This window comes from Zalophus californianus, chromosome 13 (assembly GCF_009762305.2).
Source record: "Zalophus californianus isolate mZalCal1 chromosome 13, mZalCal1.pri.v2, whole genome shotgun sequence".
Lineage (NCBI taxonomy): Eukaryota > Metazoa > Chordata > Mammalia > Carnivora > Otariidae > Zalophus > Zalophus californianus.
In genome coordinates, this window is record NC_045607.1 from 95,180,766 (window position 1) to 95,201,804 (window position 21,039).

The 21,039-nt window shown below is 40.8% G+C and overlaps 1 protein-coding gene across 11 annotated transcripts in view; it reads left to right on the forward strand.

Moving 5' to 3' along the window:
- Nucleotides 1–21,039, forward strand: part of ZNF484 (zinc finger protein 484) — a 44,173-nt gene that overhangs the window by 7,982 nt on the left and 15,152 nt on the right. For 3 of the 11 annotated variants that reach the window (XM_027615264.2, XM_027615261.2, XM_027615263.2), the window contains exons 2-4: nt 7,003–7,047; nt 14,361–14,502; nt 14,788–14,880. In XM_027615264.2, coding sequence (XP_027471065.1) covers nt 7,033–7,047; nt 14,361–14,502; nt 14,788–14,880 — 250 coding nt within the window. In that variant the 5' untranslated portion in view covers nt 7,003–7,032. Of the gene's footprint in view, nt 1–3,660; nt 3,781–7,002; nt 7,048–14,360; nt 14,503–14,787; nt 14,881–21,039 lie in introns of those variants that run through there. The other 8 variants (XM_027615268.2, XM_027615262.2, XM_027615267.2 and 5 more) reach the window with 4 other exon arrangements.

Consider the following 21,039-nt stretch of genomic DNA (forward strand, 5'->3'; position numbering starts at 1 on the left):
TCCGCGGTGGAGGGTCGGCGTCTGTGGGGTCTCTGACGGTGGATCCGCGGTGGAGGGTCGGCGTCTGTGGGGTCTCTGACGGTGGATCCGCGGTGGAGGGTCGGCGTCTGTGGGGTCTCTGACGGTGGATCCGCGGTGGAGGGACGGGGTCTGTGGGGTCTGACGGTGGATCCTCGGTGGAGGGTCGGCGTCTGTGGGGTATGACGGTGGATCCGCGGTGGAGGGTCGGCGTCTGTGGGGTCTCTGACGGTGGATCCGCGGTGGAGGGACGGGGTCTGTGGGGTCTGACGGTGGATCCTCGGTGGAGGGTCGGGGTCTGTGGGGTCTGACGGTGGATCCGCGGTGGAGGGTCGGCGTCTGTGGGGTCTCTGACGGTGGATCCGCGGTGGAGGGTCGGCGTCTGTGGGGTCTGACGGTGGATCCTCGGTGGAGGGTCGGGGTCTGTGGGGTCTGACGGTGGATCCTCGGTGGAGGGTCGGCGTCTGTGGGGTCTGACGGTGGATCCTCGGTGGAGGGACGGGGTCTTTGGGGTCTGACGGTGGATCCTCGGTGGAGGGACGGGGTCTGTAGGGTCTCTGACGGTGGATCCTCGGTGGAGGGATGGCGTCTGTGGGGTCTCTGACGGTGCATCCGCGGTGGAGGGACGGGGTCTGTGGGGTCTGACGGTGGATCCGCGGTGGAGGGTCGGCGTCTGTGGGGTCTGACGGTGGATCCTCGGTGGAGGGACGGGGTCTGTGGGGTCTGACGGTGGATCCTCGGTGGAGGGACGGGGTCTGTGGGGTCTCTGACGGTGGATCCTCGGTGGAGGGACGGGGTCTGTGGGGTCTGACGGTGGATCCTCGGTGGAGGGACGGGGTCTGTGGGGTCTCTGACGGTGGATTCTCGGTGGAGGGACGGCGTCTGTGGGGTCTCTGACGGTGGATCCTCGGTGGAGGGACGGGGTCTGTGGGGTCAGTACGGGTGGATAACTGTGGAGACTGAATAATAGGGGATCTGAGGGGTGAGCGATGTTAAAGATTAATAAATATCCTCTCTCTTTTAGGCCTTTTGGTTTGTTCCTATTTATGATTTATTCATGCTATATTTTGCTAGAGATTTAAAAAGTATGCCATGAGGTTGCATATAAATCTTCATTTACCTTATTTTGATCTTTTACTTATCCAGATAGTCGCTACCTTGCTATTTGTAATATGTATTTTCTTTCTCTTTTTTATTATCAGGCATCTCAAATTTTATTTTATGGACCATTTTAAAGTATTAGTTGTGTTTATAATCTCTACTTTTTTTTTTTCCTTTTTAAAAGATTTATTTATTTGTTTTGGAGAGAGAGCATGTGCCTACATGAGGGGTGGGAGGGGCAGAGGGAAAGGAAGAGAATCTCAAGCTGACTCCTCATAGAGAGGCTCTGTCCCAGGACCCTGAGATCATGACACTGGCAGAAATCAGGAGTTCCACATTCAATTGACTGAGCCACCGAGGCACCCCATCTCTACTCTTTTTATATTAATTTTATCTCCCCCACTTTTTTTTAAGATACTTTCTCTTTTTTTCTCTTTTTGATGTAAATTGTTATTCTTTCCCTTATTTTCTCAGTTTTATACTGGATACCTATAGGGGTATAAAATTTCCTTTAAATACATCTTTATGTATGAAATGTATATTTTTTATATTCTTTTTTATTTTATTTTATTTTATTTTTAAAGATTTTATTTATTTATTTGACAGAGACACAGCGAGAGAGGAAACACAAGCAGGGGGAGTGGGAGAGGGAGAAGCAGGCTTCCAGCGGAGCAGGGAGGCTGATGCGGGGCTCGATCCCAGGACCCTGGGATCATGACCTGAGCTGAGGCAGACGCTTAACGACTGAGCCACCCAGGTGCCCCTATATTCTTTTTTAAAGATTTATTTGTTTTAGAGAGAGAAAGCGTGAGCAGGGAGAGGGGAGGAGGAAGGGGGGGGAGAGAAAGAAGCAGATTCCCTGCTGAGCGTGGGGCTCCATCGCACAACCCTGGGATCATGACCAGAGCCAAAATCAAAAGTCAGAGGCTTAACTGACTGAGCCATCCAGAGGGTTGGAACTTGAAACCCACCCCCTGACTGGAGGTTGAATCAATGACCAATGGCCAGTTATTTAATTGATCATCTGTCTGTAATAAAACTCCCAAAGGATGGAGTTTGGAGAGCTCCTGGATTGAACACATAAAGATGCTGGGAGAGTGGAGTACCCCTTCCCATATACCTTGCCCTATGCATCTCTTCCATCTGGTTGTTCCTGAGGTATATTCTTTTTTTTTTTTTTTAAGATTTTATTTATCTGTTTGAGAGAGAATGAGAGAGAGAGACAGCACATGAGAGGGGATAGGATCAGAGGGACAAGCAGACTCCCTGCTGAGCAGGGAGCCCGATGCAGGACTCAATCCTGGGACTCCAGGATCATGACCTGAGCCGAAGGCAGTCACTTAGCCAACTGAGCCACCCAGATGCCCCTGAGTTATATTCTTTTGTAATAAATTGTTAATCCAGTAAATCAAATGTTATCCTGAGTTCTGTGAGCTGCTCTAGCAAATTAATGGAACCCAAGCTGGGGTTGCTGGGAACCTCTGATTTACAGCCAGTTGATAAGGTACAATTAACAACCTGGACTTAATGATTGGCATCTGAAGCTGGAGTGGGGGCACTCTTGTGGGACTGAGCCCTCAACCTGTGTGATCTGATGCTAACTCCAAGTTGATGATGTCAGAATTGAGTTAAATTGTAAGACACTCAGCTGGTGTTGCAGAATTGCTTAGTGTGGGGATCCCTTTCCCTCCCCGCTTCCAACACATACACACACATTTTGGTGATCAGAAGTATTGAGAATAGAGGAAAAACACATAGAAGGGCATGGGATTGATTGGTAGAGAGCCAGGACCATTGGGGTAGAGCTGTTGGAGGCTCTGTGATCAGGGACTGTAGAATGAGTGATTTGGGAACCAGTGATTCTAAGGTGACTCCAGGGGAAGGTCAGTGTGCAGCAGCTGACAGTGGAGCAGATTGAGGAGTGCAAGTGAGGAACACTATGTGATGACTTGAGCAGGCTGTGAAGTCAGATGATCTCTGGTACCGTAATTGCATTCTACATGGATTATTGATATTGAAGTAATAGTAATAGGTAATATTTAACGAGTGTTTATATGCCACACATGGGCTGAGCGCTTTTTTTTTTTTAAAGATTTTATTTATTTGAGAGAGAGAGAGCACATGAGAGGGGGGAGGGTCAGAAGGAGAAGCAGACTCCCCGCCGAGCAGGGAGCCCGACGCGGGACTCGATCCCGGGACTCCAGGATCATGACCTGAGCCGAAGGCAGTCGCTTAACCAACTGAGCCACCCAGGCGCCCTGGGCTGAGTGCTTTTCAAGTATTATGAGTTTGTTTATCTAAAAAGTATGAAGATGGGGAAATTGAGACTGAAGTGAGTTCTCCAAATTGTCACAGCTAGAAAATAAAAGCTGGGATTCAAAAATACATTGCTTCGGCTCTGTACTTTTTATTGTTCCCCTGTGTCTCCTGTTCCACACTGTAGGAGGCTCTTGGGAGTACAGCTGAGTGGCTGTCACCATGTGGCACTCTCTCTGAAGGATCGCTTTGTGTTTTCACAGAGCCTTGATGTCAGAGCACTTAGTGAGCCTTCAGAATCACTTTTTCATACTCCAGCCCACCTTAGCCCAATATTGCTGGCAGTCTTGGATGTCCACCCACCCTTGGGCTCCTAGGAAGATTGGAGTCCTAAGATACACAGAGGTGAGGCCCAGTGTGAACCTGACAGCCACGGAGAACTTGGCCACAGGACCCAGCTCGTACCTCTCTGGGAACGTGAGAGCTCCTGTGAAGGGGGAGGGAGCCTCGCAAGCAGGACTGCGTTTAGAACTGGGCTTTGCTAAAACAAGACATGATCCTTTTGCAGTGTGGGCCGTGTATGGCTGATGTCATATGCTCCAAATCTGCTGTAGTGGGAGAGATTTTGTTTTTCAGAAGTATTTATTTATTTATGTATTTATTTGTTTATATTTTGAGAGAGAGCGTGTGCACGTGGATGGCAGGGGCAGAGAAGAGGTAGGGAGAGAGATTCTCATGCAGGCTGAGCATGGAGCCTGACACTGGACTTGATCACATGACCCTGAGATCATCACCTCAGCGAAAATCAAGAGTGGGGTGCTTAACCAGCTGAGCCACCTGGGCGCCTTGAGATTTTTTGTTTTGTTATAGAAAATTTTAAATGTACACAATTTTAAATGTACAGTAGGTAAAATATATAATGAACCCCAAATGCCCATATCACCCAGTCTCAGTAATTATCAACTATTTGCCAGTGTTGTTTCACCTGTTTCTTCCCACTTACTTTGTTTTGACCAGAATATATTTTTTAAAGATTTTATTTATTTATTTAAGAGTGAGAGAGAATGAGCAGTGGGGAGGGGTGGGGGGGGAGAGAGAGAGAGAAGCAGACTCCCTGCTGAGCAGGAATCCCGACATGGACCCTGAGATTGAAGGCAGACACTTAACCAACTGAGCCCCCCAGGACTCCCTTGACCATACTATTTTAAGATAAATCTCAGATACCATATCATTCCACAAATACTTCAGCATACAGGTCCTGATGTGGACTTTTTTTCTCACAGCCACCTAGCCATTACCAATCTAACAGAAGCTCCCCGATAGTAAGTAGCTCCCTCATCTGATACTCTGTAGTCAAGTTTATCTCATTTTCTAAAACATGACTTTGTTAACTTTTTACTATAAAAATTTCAAAAGTAGGAAAGCTGAGCAAGTAATATAATAAACCTCCCATATGCCCATTGGTCAGTGGGTGTCAGTGTGATTATTCTAGTTACCAAGTCATGCCCAGTCATTTGTCATCTACACCTTCCTTTCCCATATTTTTTCTCTTCTGCTGGATTATTTTGAAGCAAATCTCATACATTGTGTCATTTCACCCATAAATATTTCAATATATAAACCTAAAAATAAGTATTTTAAATAAAAATAACCACAGTGCTATTATTATACTTTTAAAAATTATAATATATTTAAAAATACCATTTCATGTAGATTGGATTGGTAGGTGGATTTAGAGCCTTGGCAGATTCAAGTTCCTTTTTTCCTATTCTGGGGCAAGACTACTTCCTAAGTGGTGGTGTGTACTTCCATCAGGCACACAATATCTGGTTATCTTTTTGTGATGTGAATAGCTGTTGATTGTTTCCTAGATCCACTATTTCATTAGGGGTACAAGATGGACATTTTCACTTCTACCATTCCTTCATTTATTAGCTGGAATATTATAAAAAGAGGAAGAGAGAAACTCCTGCATGAAGTGTTTGGTTGCCCTAGGGTACAGCTATATAGGAAAGACAGCAGAAGTGCTTTCTTTACAAGACAGAGTTTCCATTGAAGTTTCCCTTTTAAGACCTGTAAGCAAATGAATGGTTAAAGATGTGGTCCATATACACGATGGAATATTACTCAGTCGTCAGAAAGGATGAATACCCAACTTTTACATCAACATGGATGGGACTGGAGATTATACTAAGTGAAATAAGTCAAGCAGAGAAAGTCAGTTATCATATGGTTTCACTTATTTGTGGAACATAAGGAATACCATGGAGGACATTAGGAGAAGGAAGGGAAAAATGAAGGGAGGGACATCGGAGGGAGAGATGAACCATGACAGACTATGGACTCTGAGCTATTTGAACAGGGTTTTAGAGGGGAGTGGGGAGGGGGCATTGTGTAGCCCGGTGATGGGTATTAAGGAGGGCACGTACTGCATGGAGCACTGGGTGTTATACAAAAACAGTGGATTGTGGATCACCACATCAAAAACTAATGTTGTATGGTGACTAACATAACAACAAAATTAAAAAAAAAAAGAACTCTAAGCGAAGAAGAAAAGTGAAAAAGCTTCAGGCTCTCTCTTTGGTGTTTCCTGTGAATTTTCTCACTGGTTGAGATGGGCTAGTCACAGAAGCTCAGAGCAAACTCATTATATTCTTTAAAAACAGTTACTTTGTTTTTTACTAGCAAATAAGAAGAATATAAAAATTACCTGTAATTTTACCATCACCCAAATAATATACCTGTTAACATGGTAGTATATTTCCTTCCAGATAATTTTCTTTTTATGCATGAATGCACTCATAGATGTGTATATGCGTGTATGTGCGCATGTGTATCTACGCACATACTGTTCAGTGAAAATGGAATCACACTGGTACATGTTTTTATTTTTACATGTTAGTTTAACATATTTTTCTACTGTAATTTAATTTTATATAACTTTATGTTCTCAGGATGGCCTGTAAATTATTTAAGCAGTCTTGGGTTATCAAGGTATTCTAGCCTTTTCGTTTTGTTATTAGCCATGCTGTGGTAAAACTCCTGCATTTAAATTTTGTGCAATACAGGATGGTTTTTTTTTTTATTTTGTTTTTTTTTTTTTAAAGATTTTTTTATTTATTTATTTGAGAGAGAGAGAGAAACAGCATGAGAGGGGAGAAGGTCAGAGGGAGAAGCAGGCTCCCCGCCGAGCCGGGAGCCCAATGCGGGACTCGATCCCGGGACTCCGGGATCATGACCTGAGCCGAAGGCAGTCGCCCAACCAACTGAGCCACCCAGGCGCCCTTTTTTTATTTTGTTAAAGATTTATTTATTTGACAGAGAGAGACACAGCGAGAGAGGAGACACAAGCAGGGGGAGTGGGAGAGGGAGAAGCAGGCCCCCCGCGGAGCAGGGAGCCCGACGCAGGACTCGATCCCAGGACCCCGGGACCACAACCCGAGCCAAAGGCAGTCACCCACCCGACTGAGCCACCCAGGTGCCCCTGGGATGGTTTTTTTTATGATACAGTTCTAGAAATAAGTTTTTGGGTCAGGTGCATGGATGCTAAATGATATATGTGTCCATGTGTGGGACTCTGGCACACTTCCTTCTCTCATCTGTCCCTCTGTCCATCTCATTTCTCAGATCTCTGCCTCTTTCCCAGAAGAGCCGGAAATGACCAAGTCCCTGGTAAGTTCTTACTTGTTTTTGCTCTATATTTGTTGCTTTATTTTCTAGTGGATTTTAGGAAGCATTTAATAATCCATAGAGTAAGATGGACAAGCATAAATAAATAAAAATTAAGATCAGGGGGAAAAAAAGAAGTGACTATTCACTCCACGTCAAGCTTGGAGTATAGATGTATGTGACTTGTGTGGTTTTATACAGCTATGAACTTTGAACTGTGAGATTGTCTCTGATTTCCCTGAAAGACCTAGCAGTAATAGAGATGAGATACTGATTTATATTGTTGATAAGTAATTTATTTCACCTGTAGTAAAGATATCCTGGTTCCTGTTGTTTGAGAAAAATTTGGATGGAGACAGAACAGTGTCTTCAACGACACTGTTAGTAGAAGTGCACTGATAGGTTTTCTATTGTTATAAAGCAGCGCTTCTCACACTTGCACATGACTTAAGATTCTGATTTAATAGGGTTAGGATTCCCACAGGATGTCATTTATGCTTGTCCAAGGACTACCTCATGAAGCAGTTTTGAGGTTTTACGATGAACTGGTATTTTGTCAGATGTTTTTTCTGTATCAGTTGCTATGGTAATGGGATTTTACTTCTTTAGCCTATTGCTATGATGGATTATGATTGATTTTCTTTTTTTTTTTTTAAAGAATAAAATTTATTGTCTTCTCATGCAGCAGGAGGCCCTGCTGGGTCCTCAGACACCCCCTTCCCCCCACCTACAATTGATTGATTTTCACATCTTGAGCCAGCCTTGCAACCTCTGAATAAACCCCATTTAATTATGGCATATACTTCTTCCTATATATTTGTATTTGTTAATACTTTGTTAAGGATTTTTATAGCATATTTATGAGGGATACTGATCTATTTATTTTATTTTATTATTTCTTTGTATGGATGAAAGTTCCAACTCCCCTCCCAGCTTTTTCTCACACCACACCTTTGAAGTATGAAAAGGGCATCTCTGTTTAACTGGGCAAGAATGGGAGTCTAGGCTACTCAGTGGGTCTTTGCTGATGGGTTTGGGGTCAGACCCAAAGGTTTTGTTTGGTTTTTTAATTTGTTGTGTCTGGCCGGAGTATGTTTCGCCTAAAAGTTTTCTGCCTTTCTGCCCTTTCTGCCTTTCTGCCCCTTAGCTAGAGAGAGCAGACTTTTCTTTGAGCTCCCTTTGTGTGCTCTTGTTGGTGATACTGGGTTGTAGGCTTTTCTAGCACCTGTCAAGGCTGTATGAAGCAGTCTTTGGGAACTCATGCTGTGTAGTTCCTTGGTTTCTGAGGTCCCTAGCCAGTCGACTTTTTTTCTTTAGCCTTATGGAGTCTTCTCATATTTGTTTTATGGATGATGTCTATGGTTTCTAGATGTACTTAGTAGGGTGAGAAGGGACAAGTGCATCTATTCCCATCTTTCCAGGAATGGAAGTCATTTCACTGATTTTTTTTTTTTTTTGAGGAGGACTTATTTTATATTAAGCATATTCTTTCATTTTTTTTCAAATATATTTACCCCTTTGTTCTTTGCATTTTAACTTTTAAAAGTAAATATTTCATTTGGAATATCATGAAAGTTACACTTGTATTTACTCACATAGTTCTTTGAGGCTCCATAGAACTTTGCTTAGCTCTCAAATTCCAGCTCTTCAAAGGTAATCACTGTGAACTCAGTTGAACTGCTTGTTTTAGTATTGACTTTCATATGCCTAAGTAATGTTTATATTGGTGCCTCTTAGCTTTCAGCTTTAGGCAGTATCTACTGACTTAATACAATGGAAAATAAGGATTTAACTCTCTTTGAAACACTTTGGCCTTCAACACTCACATGCATATTTCTTATGTCTCCTTATGATAGGAATATTATAGTTTTGGGTAAATCAATAGGCTGTATTTATTATGAGGATTATTTTAATTATATTCACAGCTGAACCATTTACTTTACCTTTTGTGCACTACTTTTTGTTTTACCTGCAATCATTAATTGTTTGGTTTAATCATTTGTTTCATTTTCTCTGTGTGTGTGTGTACATTGTGATTATATAGCAGTTAATTCCATAAATTTTCCCAAGTATAGAAATATCTTTTCAGTATGTTAAAATATATTAGGTAATAACAGTAATGGTAATCACAAGCCTTACTATAGTGCTTGCTATTTGCCAGGCACTGTGAGCACCCTCTCTATTAACTAATTTAATTACAACCCCTATGAGGTATCTATAATCATCCTCACCTTACGGAGGAAGAAACAGATCCACAGAAAGGTAATTAACTTGCCCAAGACTGTACCACTAGTAAGTACTGAAGCCAGGTGTAAGCCCAGGTAATTTGGCTTTAGAATATAGGCTCTTAATTTCATCTCTAAAGAAACTTCCCTCATGGTCTTTGACCTGACCTGCTCGCAGTGTTCTCTGTTTGATACTCAGCTACTGACTTGGGGTCTCTCTTTGGCATGGTTCTAGAAATTCCTTTCATGTCCCTCAAGCGTTGGATCTCTTTGTTTTAGGCTCTTTCTTGATTTATGCTTTCATTTCTATTTTATTTTATTTTATTTTTTAAAGATTTTATTTATTTGACAGAGAGAGACACAACGAGAGAGGGAACACAAACAGGGGGAGTGGGAGAGGGAGAAGCAGGAGTCCCACAGAGCAGGGAGCCCAATGCGGGCCTCTATCCCAGGACCCTGGGATCATGTCCTGAGCCGAAGGCAGATACTTAATGACTGAGCCACCCAGGTGCCCCTTGTGCTTTCATTTTTAGAACCTGTCATACAGTAGCTCTCTATAAAGTGTGTGTAGGAAGTGAATTTTTTGAGACCTTGCATATCTGGAAATGTCTTTATTTTCATAGCTTGGTTGGGTGTAAATTCTAGATTGTAAATAATTTTTACTTTTACCTTCTCATTTTCTCTTACTAGATATGGTAATAAGCCATTGTTTTTACTTTTACTATCTCATTTTCTCTTACTAGATATGGTAATAAGAATAATTGCCCCTAAGATGTCCACATCCGAATCCCTGAAAAGTGTGGATATTTTACCTCATGTGGCAGAAAGGACTTTGCAGATGTGGCTAAATTAAGGATCTTGAGGTAGGGAGATTACACTGGGTCATCTGGGTGGACCCAGTGTAATCACATGTGTCCTTATAAGTGAAAGAGGGAGGCAGGAGTCAGGGAGAGATTTGAAGATGCTATTCTGCTGGCTTTGAAGATAGAGGAAGGGGCCATGAGCTTCTAGAAGGTGTGTAGGTCAAGGAAATGAATTCTCCCTTTGAGCCTCCAGGAGGAATATAGCCCTGCTAACATCTTGATTTTAGCCCAGTAAATCCATGTTGAAAATCTGACCTTCAGAACCGTAAGATAATAAATTTGTGTTGTTTTAACTTTGTGGTAAATTTGTTACAGCAGCGATAGGAAACCATTACAGATTTTGGTACCTGGAAGTGGGGTGCTACTGTAATAAATACCTAAAAATGTGGAAGTAGATTTGGAATTCAGTAGTGGGTAGAAACTGTAAGAATTTTGAAGAACAGAATAGCAAGAGCCTAGATTTCCTTGAACAGACTGGTAGTAGAAATATGGTTGTTAACCACTCTGCTAGAGGACTCACAAAGAGGTGAGGAGCACAGTAGGAAAAATCTATGTTGTTTTAGGGAATACCTAAATTGTTATAAACAAAATCTTGATAGAAACGGTTTTTAAAGGTACTGCTCGTGATGACTGGAAGGAAATGAGGAGCATGTTATTGGAAACCAGAGGAAAGGGTACCCTGTTGTGCAGTGGCAGAAAGCCTAGATGAAGTTTGTCCTGTAGTTATGTGGAAAACAGATTTGTCAGTGATGAACTTGGATTTTTCTCTGAGGAAATTTCCAAGCAAAGGGTTGAAGATGTAGCCAAGTTTCTTCTTCCTGATTATAGTGAAATGTAACAGTTGAGATGGATTGAGGGGATAGCTGTTAAGCAAAAAGGAACCACACTTGATGACTTGGGGAATTTTCAGGCTTTCAAGATTCCAAAAGATGCCAAAATTAGTTTCACTGTCAAGAAAGCTCTTGAGAGAAAGCCAAGGGTGTGGATAAATGTTTTGTGTATTTTTTTAGATTTTTAGGTAATTAGCAGGAGAAATAGGGTAGAATGCACGTACTCCATTTTTTAAGAACCATAAGTCTCAATCTTGGCTTATTTTTTTTATTGAAGTACAGTTGACACACAATATTACATTGGTTTCAGCTGTCCAACACAGTGATTCGACAAGTCTATACATTATGGTATGCTTACCACAAGTGTAGCTACCATCTGTCACCATACAAAGCTGTCACGATACCACTGACTCTATTCCCTAGGCTATACCTTTCGTCCTCATGACTTACTCATTCCGTAACTGGAAGTCTGTACCTCCCATCCCCTTCACTCATTCTACCCCTATCCCCTGGCAACCATCAGTTTGTTCTCTGTATTTATGGGTTTGTTTATACTTTGTTTTGTTTTTTTAGATTGCACATGTAAGTGAAACTGTATGGTATTTGTCTTTCTCTGACTTGTTTCACTCAGCACAATACCCTGTAGGCCCATCCATGTTGTCGCAAAGGGCAAAATCTTACTCTTTTTTATGTCTGGGTGATACTCAGTGATTTCACTGTATATACACATACCACATCTTCATTTAAAAAACTTTTTCTTTTGGGCATCTGGGTGGCTCAGTCGTTAAGCGTCTGCCTTTGGCTCAGGTCACGATCCCAGGGTCCTGGGATCGAGCCCCGCATCAGGCTCCCTGCTCGGCGGGAAGCCTGCTTCTCCCTCTCCCACTCCCCCTGCTTGTGTTCCCTCTCTCGCTGTGTTTCTCTGTCAAATAAATAAAATCTTTTTAAATAAAGAGTCCTTTCTACACCACATATTTCATCCATTTAAAGTATACATTCAACATAATAAAATTTTTTAAAAAAGAAAAAATAAAGTATACATCCATTGGATTTTAGTATATTCACAGAGTTGTGTAACCAATATCAGTTTTAGAACATTTTCTTTAACCCTCTCCCTCCAAACTTACACCTTTTTGCTGTCACTCCCTAATCCTCCCATTCCTCCTAGCCCTTGGCAATCGGTAATCTTCTTTCTGTAACAATAAGTTCTCCTGTTCTGAACATTTCATAATAATGGAATCATTCAATATCTGGCCTTTTGTGACTGACTTCTTTTACACTAGCATAATGTTTTCAAGATTCATCCACATTGTAGCATGTACCAGTACTTTATTCCTTTTTATGGCTGAATAACATACTACATGGATATAGCACATTTTTTTAAACCATTATTAGTTCACAGACATTTAGGTTGTTTCTATTTTTGAATATTAGAAATAATGCTACTATAAATGTGCAATTTTTATGTGGACAAATGTTTTCATTTCTTTTGTGAATATACCTAGAAGTGGACCTCTTGGGTCACATTGTAACTCTGTTTAACTTTTTGCGGAATTGCCACTGTTTCACAAAGTGGCTGTAACATTCTCACCATCACATGAGGATTCCAGTTTTTCCATTTCCTCACTAATGTTTATTATTATCTTTTTTATTGAAGCCATCCTAGTGGGCATATTTCCCTGATGACAAATAATATTGAGCATCTTTTTTATTATAGTCATCTCAGTGAATTTGAAGGGGTATTTTCTTTTCTTTTTAAAGATTTTATTTATTTATTTGAGAGAGAGAGAGCGAGAGAGAGCACAAGCAGAGTGAAAGGCAGAGAGAGAAGCAGACTCCCCTCTGAGCAGGGAGCCCGATGCAGGACTCGATCCTGGGACTCCGGGATCATGCCTCGAGCTGAAGGCAGACGCCCAACTGACTGAGCCACCCAGGCACCCGAAGGGGTATTTTCTATGTGACCTTACGACTAAAGATATTAAGGATCTTTTCATGTGCTTTTGGCCATTTGTTTATCTTTGAAGAAATGTATATTCAGATCCTTTACCCATTTTAATTGATTATTTTTTATTCAGTTATAAGAGTTCTTTTTTTTTAAGATTTTATTTATTTATTTGACAGAGAGAGGCACAGCGAGAGAGGAAACACAAGCAGGGGGGAGTGGGAGAGGGAGAAGTAGGCTTCCCACCGAGCAGGGAGCCTGATGTGGGGCTCAATCCCAGGACCCCGGGATCATGACCTGAGCCGAGCCACCCATGCACCCGAGTTATAAGAGTTCTTTATGTAGTCTAGGTACAAGTCCCTTATTGGACATATAATTTGCAAAAACTTTATCCCAGTTTTTGGGTTGTCTTTTCACTTTTTTTTAAAGATTTTATTTATTTATTTGTCAGAGAGAGAGCAAGAGCGCACAAGTGGGGGGGGGGGCAATGAGCAGAGGGAGAAGCTGGCTCCCTATTGAGCAAGGAGCCCAGTGTGGGACTTCATCCCAGGACCCTGGGATCATGACCTGAGCTGAAGGCAGACGCTTAACCGACTGAGCCACCCAGGCTTCCCATCTTTTCACTTTTTTGATGATATCCTCCTAAGCACAATTAAGTCCAGTTTATCTGTTTTTTTTCTTTAGTTGCTTGTGCTTTTGATGTTATGTCTAAGGAATCATTGCCAAATCCCGTGTCACAAAGATTTACCTTTTAGTTAAATGTAAATTTGGCTAAATATAAGAACATTGGGGCTTTGATCCACTTTGAGCTAATTTTTTTATATGTTATGAAGTAGGGGTTCAGCTTTATCCCTTTACCTGTGGATATCTACTTGTCCCAGCACTATTTGTTGAAAAACTTTTTTTTCCATTTTAAATTGTTTTGACACCTGTGTTGAATATTAATTGACTATAAATATGAGGGTTTATTTCTGGATTCTCAGTTACATTCCATTGACCTATATGTCTCTCTTTATCCTAGTCCCACACTGTTTTGGGGGGTAAAAAAGCCTTTTTTTAATCATCTTTTTAAAAGAAAGAATGGACTGATTCAGTGGATTGGTAAGTGCAAAATGAATGGCAGAATATAGTTTATTTTTTACGTGAAGTGTTGCTGACATGGCATAGAAAAGAATGCACAAATCATATGTTTACAGTTTTATGAATTTAGACAGCTTATTTCTTTGAAACTAGTACACCAATAAAAATAAGACCGAAACTACACAGAATATCATCAGTAGCATAGAAAGAATGGCATGATATTTTTAATAAGATTTATTTTTTCCTTCAAAATAATAATATAAGATATTGGTGTTTGGTGAGAGCCTTATATGTTGTAGCATATTAAAAATTATTAAAAGTAAGTTCCTAAATATCTTGTTCCCATTCTTCAGTCCTCATCCTTCACATTGAATAGGAATGTGTTTTTCAGGGGTCAGTGTCATTCAAGGATGTAACAGTAGACTTCAGCAGGGATGAGTGGCAACAATTGGACCTTGCTCAGAAAAGCCTGTACAGGGATGTAATGCTGGAAAACTATTTCAACTTGATCTCAGTGGGTAAGCACAGCTCCACTGGGGGTAAGGCTGTACCTGTTTGAGTATATTTTCATTCTCAGTGGAATTTTTGAAATCTGGGGGATTTCTGAGGTATGTGGGAGTTCTAAAGACTGCAGGACATCTGAAGTGTGTACTACTTTTGTCCTTATTTTGTTCTATGTTATTCATTATCCCTTTGGGGTATTATGAATATACTTCTCTCTGCATGAACTTTTCTGGAAAGTAAATGGAATGCTTCATTGAATGGCCTCTGAAACCAAGTCTTCTATCATTTCCTGTTAATAGGGTGTCAAGTGCCCAAACCAGAAGTCATCTTCAGTTTGGAGCAAGAAGAGCCATGTCTGCTGGATGGTGAAATCTCAAGCCACAGCTGTCTTGGTGAGTAGAGAACAAGGGCATGGGAGACAGCATGAGTGAACTGGAGTTGTACTGGCAGAGGCTGGCAGCTGTGAAATGCTGTTAATATGACACTTCTGTAATACTCTGCACTTCTGGAACTGCATGGGTGGAGTTGGTATAGTCTCCTTGGACACCTGAAAGCCATCTTCACTTAAGGCCTCAGTATCTTTGTCTTTGCTCGACTTTCTAGGTGGGAATGTGCTATAATTACTGGTACTTTGGATCTAGGATCCTGCTTTATGGTTTTTCTCCCTTTCTCTAGCATTTTTATTCTTTTTACCTCCATCACATCACGGTCTTAAATCCTTTTCTTACACATTCAGAAACTCATTGATTTAGCTTTTTAAAAAAAATTACTGTGGGACACATTCTTGAGGGTTTCTTTTCATTTTCTCTCTTTCCCCTTAGTGCTTCAGAATTGTCATTTAGAGATGGCCTTCCTTTATTATGTCCCATGCCTTTTCTCCAGCCGTCAACTTTGAGGGTACCATCACTACATTTGGGGGACAGCTTTTTGCTCTATATGACAGAAGTAGTTATGTTTCCTGACATTTTCTTTTTTCTTGGCTAGTGTAACACAACACTGACTTGATCTTTCTAACTAATTTACTTATTTTGACATTTTACAAAAAGTTTTTGTACTTTGTTTACAGGAAATTGAGTTAATTATATTCCTTAGTTGTTAATTAATATCATTATCAATATGTTTACCCTGTGCCCCAATTTTATTTTTTTAGATCTCTCTTTTAATTCTCACTCATATTTATTTTTATCCTTAGAGGTAACTGCTCTAATGTAGTTGATATGTTTGCTATCTGTCCTTGAATTTGTAGGGTATTTGTAAAATTTAAATTGTTGGCATTTTTAATTTGTAGAAATGGCATGGTGCTATACATCCTACTCAGTTTCTTGTTTTTTTCTCTTAGCACTAAATTGGTTCATGTTGCAATGTGGTTTTCTAGAAAAGTTCATTGCTTCTAACTGATGCATAGCATTCCATACTGTGGATATATACCACATTTTACTTGTCCAGCTTCCCACTACTACAATTAATACTGTAGGAAATTTCTTCATGAACTATTCTTGGGGGATGCGAGTTTCTTGGGGAAGAGTAATGGGATCGCCTTATCATTGGGTTATAATATTCTGTATGATGAAGTATGACCACATTATTTTCTACAATCCCAAGTGTACAAAGATATCAGTTTCTCTACAGCCCTGCCCCTATTTCTAATAATTTCTAATAATTTGGCCAATCCAATGGATTATAATTTCTAATTACTACTTTAATTTGTGCTTCTCTAATAAAATATTTTGAACATCTCATCATGTATCTTGTAATAGATTCTGACTTCATTACTCTTCCCAGTTTTATTGAGAAATAACTGACATATATCATTGTATAAATTTAAGGCATACAACATGATGGTTTGATTTGTATATACTGTGAAATGATTACCACCATAAGTTCAGATAAAATCCATCTTCTCATACGGATATGATTAAAAAAAAAAAAGAGAGAGGAGAAAAGGGAAAATTGTTTTTTCTTTGTGATGAGAACTCAGGATCTACTCCATTGACAACTTTTCTATATACCGTACAGCAGTGTTAGCTGTAGTCACCATGCTGTGCTTCACATTCCTAGCACTTACAACTGGAAGTTTGTATCTTGACCACATTCTTCTGGTTCCTCTCTCCGACCCCCTGCCTCTGGTGACCACAAGTCTGACCCTCTGCCTCTGGTAACCACAAATCTGACCCTCTGCCTCTGGTAACCACAAGTCTGATCTCCTTTTCTATGAATTTGTTTTTGTTTTTTTTTCTTTTAGATTCCACATGTAAGTGAGATTATGTAGTACTTGTCTTTCTCTGACTTATCTCACTTAGAATTATGCTTTCATGGTCCCATCCATGTTGTTGCAAATGGTAGGATTTCCTCATTTTTTATGGCTAAATAATATTCCATTGTATATATACGCTACAACTTTATCCTTTCATTCACTGATGGACACTTAGGTTGTTTGCATGTCTTGACTATTATAAATATTACTACAATGACTCTGGGGTTGCAGATATCTTTTCGTATTAGTGTTTTTGTTTGCTTTGGATATATTCCCAGAAGTGGAATTGCTGGATCATATGGTAGTTCTCTTTTTAATTTTGATGATCCTCTATACTGTTTTCCATAGTGGCTACTCCAGTTTATAATTCCACCAAAGGTACATGAGGATTCCCTTTTCTCCACATCCATGGCAGCATTTGCTATCTCTTGTCTTTTTGATGATGGAAATTTCTAACAGGCATGAGACGATATCTCTTTGTGATTTTAATTCACATTCCTCTGATGATGATGATTGAGCATCTTTTCATATACCAGTCAGCCTTTCATGTATCTACTTTGGAGAATATCCGTTCAGGTCCTTTGCCCATTTATTTCCTGATTTAGATAATATATTTTTTTTAAGTTTGTATTTAAATTCCAGTAGTTAACACATAGTGTCTTATTAGTTTCAATATATTGATTCAACATTTACATACAACACCTGGTGCTCACCACAGGAGCACTCCTTAATCCCCAGCACCTATTTCCCTATCCACTCACCCACCTCCCTTCTGGTAACCACCAGTGTGTTCTCTACAGTTTTTTTTTTTTTTTTTAAGATTTTATTTATTTGAGGGGCGCCTGGGTGGCTCAGTTGTTAAGCGTCTGCCTTCGGCTCAGGTCATGATACCAGGGTCCTGGGATCGAGCCCCGCATTGGGCTCCCTGCTCGGCGGGAAGACTGCTTCTCCCTCTCCCACTTCCCCTGCTTGTGTTCCCTTTCTCGCTGTGTCTCTGTCAAACAAATACAATCTTTAAAAAAAAAAAAAAAGATTTTATTTGTTTGAGAGAGAGAGAGGGCATGCTTGAGAGAGCATGAGCAGGAGGAAGCAGCAGGGGGAAGGGAGATGCAGACTGCCTGCTGAGCAGGGAGCCTGATGCAGGACTCAATCCCAGGACCCTGGGATCACAACCCAAGCTGAAGGCAGATGCTTAAACGACTGAGCCACCCCAGGCACCCAGTGTGTTCTCTATAGTTAAGAATCTGTTTCTTGGTTTGCCTTTCTCTCTTTTTTTCCCTCCTTGGCTCATTTGTTTCTTAAATTCCACATGTGAGTGAAATCATATGGTATTTGTCTTTCTCTGACTGATTTATACTATCTCCCTACAGGTCGTTGCAAATGCCTTTGCCCATCCCCCACCCCCAGTTTCTATTTAAATACCAATTAGCTAATATACAATGTAACATTAATTTCAGGTGTATAGTATAGTGATTCAACACTTCCATACAAGTGCCCTCCTTAATCCCCATCACACATCAGACCCATCCCCTCACCCACCTCCCATCCAGTAACCATCGGTACGTTCTTTATAGTTAAGAGTTTGTTTCTTGGTTTGCCTCTCTTTTTTCCTCTTCTATGTTCATTTGTTTTATTTCTTAAATTCCACATACAAATGCAATTATATGGTATTTGTCTTTCTCTGATTGACTTATTTCACTTAGCATAATACTCTCTAGCTCCATCCATGTCATTGCAAATGGTAAGATTTCATTCTTTTTATGGCTGAGTAATACTCCAGTATATACACCCCATATCTTCTTTTCTTCCTTTTTTTTAATTTTTTTATTGTTATGTTAATCACCATATATTACATCATTTGTTTTGGTGTAGTGTTCCATGATTCATTGTTTGTTCATAACACCCAGTGCTCCATGCAGAATGTGCCCTCTTTAATACCCATCACCAGGCTAACCTATCCCCCTACCCTCCTCCCCTCTAGAACCCTCAGTTTGTTTTTCAGAGTCCATCATCTCTCCTGGTTCGTCTCCCCCTCTGACTTACTCCCCTTCATTCTTCCTCTCCTGCTATCTTCTTCTTTTTCTTTTTTCTTAAAATATGTTGCGTTATTTGTTTCAGAAGTACAGATCTGTGATTCAACAGTCTTGCACAATTCACAGCGCTCACCGTAGCACATACCCTCCCCAATGTCTATCACCCAGCCACCCCATCCCTCCCACCCCCAACCACTCCAGTAACACTCAGTTTGTTCCTGAGATTAAGAATTCCTCATATTAGTGAGGTCATATGATACATTTCTTTCTCTGCTTGACTTATTTCACTAAGCATAACACCCTCCAGTTCCATCCACGTCAGTGCAAATGGCAAGATCTCATTCCTTTTGATGGCTGCATAATATTCCATTGTGTATATATACCACATCTTCTTTATCCATTCATCTGTCGATGGACATCTTCGCTCTTTCCACAGTTTGGCTATTGTGGACATTGCTGCTATAAACATTGGGGTGCACGTACCCCTTCAGGTCCCTACATTTGTATCTTTGGGGTAAATACCCAGTAGTGCAATTGCTGGATCGAATGGTAGCTCTAATTTCAACTGTTTGAGGAACCTCCATACTGTTTTCCAGAGTGGTTGCACCAGCTTGCATTCCCACCAACAGTGTAGGAGGGTTCCCCTTTCTCCACATCCCCGCCAACATCTGTCATTCCCTGACTTGTTAATTTTAGCCATTCTGACGGGTGTGAGGTGGTATCTCATTGAGGTTTTGATTTGGATTTCCCTGATGCCGAGCGACGTTGAGCACTTTTTCATGTGCCTGTTGGCCATTTGGATGTCTTCTTTGGAAAAATGTCTGTTCATGTCTTCTGCCCATTTCTTGATTGGATTATTTGTTCTTTGGGTGTTGAGTTTGATAAGTTCTTTATAGATTTTGGATACTAGCCCTTTATCTGAGATGTCATTTGCAAATATTTTCTCCCATTCTGTCGGTTGTCTTTTGGTTTTGTGGACTGTTTCTTTTGCTATGCAAAAGCTTTTTATCTTGATGAAATCCCAATAGTTCATTTTTGCCCTGGCTTCCCGTGCCTTTGGTGATGTTTCTAGGAAGAAGTTGCTGCGGCTAAGGTCGAAGAGGTTGCTACCTGTGTTCTCCTTTAGGATTTTGATGGACTCCTGTCTCACGTTTAGGTCTTTCAACCATTTGGAGTCTATTTTTGTGTGTGGTGTAAGGAAATGGTCCAGTTTCATTCTTCTGCATGTGGCTGTCCAATTTTCCCAACACCATTTGTTGAAGAGACTGTCTTTTTTCCATTGGACATTCTTTCCTGCTTTGTCAAAGATAAGTTGACCATAGAGTTGAGGGTCCATTTCTGGGCTCTCGATTCTGTTCCATTGATCTATGTGTCTGTTTTTGTGCCAGTACCATACTGTCTTGATGATGACAGCTTTGTAATAGAGCTGGAAGTCCGGAATTGTGATGCCGCCAGCTTTGCTTTTCTTTTTCAATATTCCTCTGGCTATTCGGGGTCTCTTCTGGTTCCATACAAATTTTAGGATTATTTGTTCCATTTCTTTGAAAAAAGTGGATGGTATTTTGATGGGGATTGCATTGAATGTGTAGATTGCTCTAGGTAGCATTGACATCTTCACCATGTTGGTTCTCCCAATCCATGAGCATGGAACGTTTTTCCATTTCTTTGTGTCTTCTTCAATTTCTTTCCTGAGTATTTTATAGTTTTCTGAGTACAGATCCTTTGCCTCTTTGGTTAAATTTATTCCTAGGTATCTTATGGTTTTGGGTGCAATTGTGAATGGGATCGACTCCTTGATTTGTCTCTCTTCTGTCTTGTTGTTGGTGTATAGGAATGCCACTGATTTCTGTGCATTGATTTTATAGCCTGCTACTTGACTGAATTCCTGGATGAGTTCTAGCAGTTTTGGGGTGGAGTCTTTTGGGTTTTCCACATAAAGTATCATATCATCTGCAAAGAGTGAGTTTGACTTCCTCTTTGCCGATTTGGATGCCTTTGATTTCTTTTTGTTGTCTGATTACTGTGGCTAGGACTTCCAATACTATGTTGAATAGCAGTGGTGATAGTGGACATCCCTGCCGCGTTCCTGACCTTAGGGGAAAAGCTCTCAGCTTTTCCCCATTGAGAATGATATTCGCTGTAGGCTTTTCGTAGATGGCTTTTATGATATTGAGGTATGTACCCTCTATCCCTATACTCTGAAGAGTTTTGATCAAGAAAGGATGCTGTACTTTGTCAAATGCTTTTTCTGCATCTATTGAGAG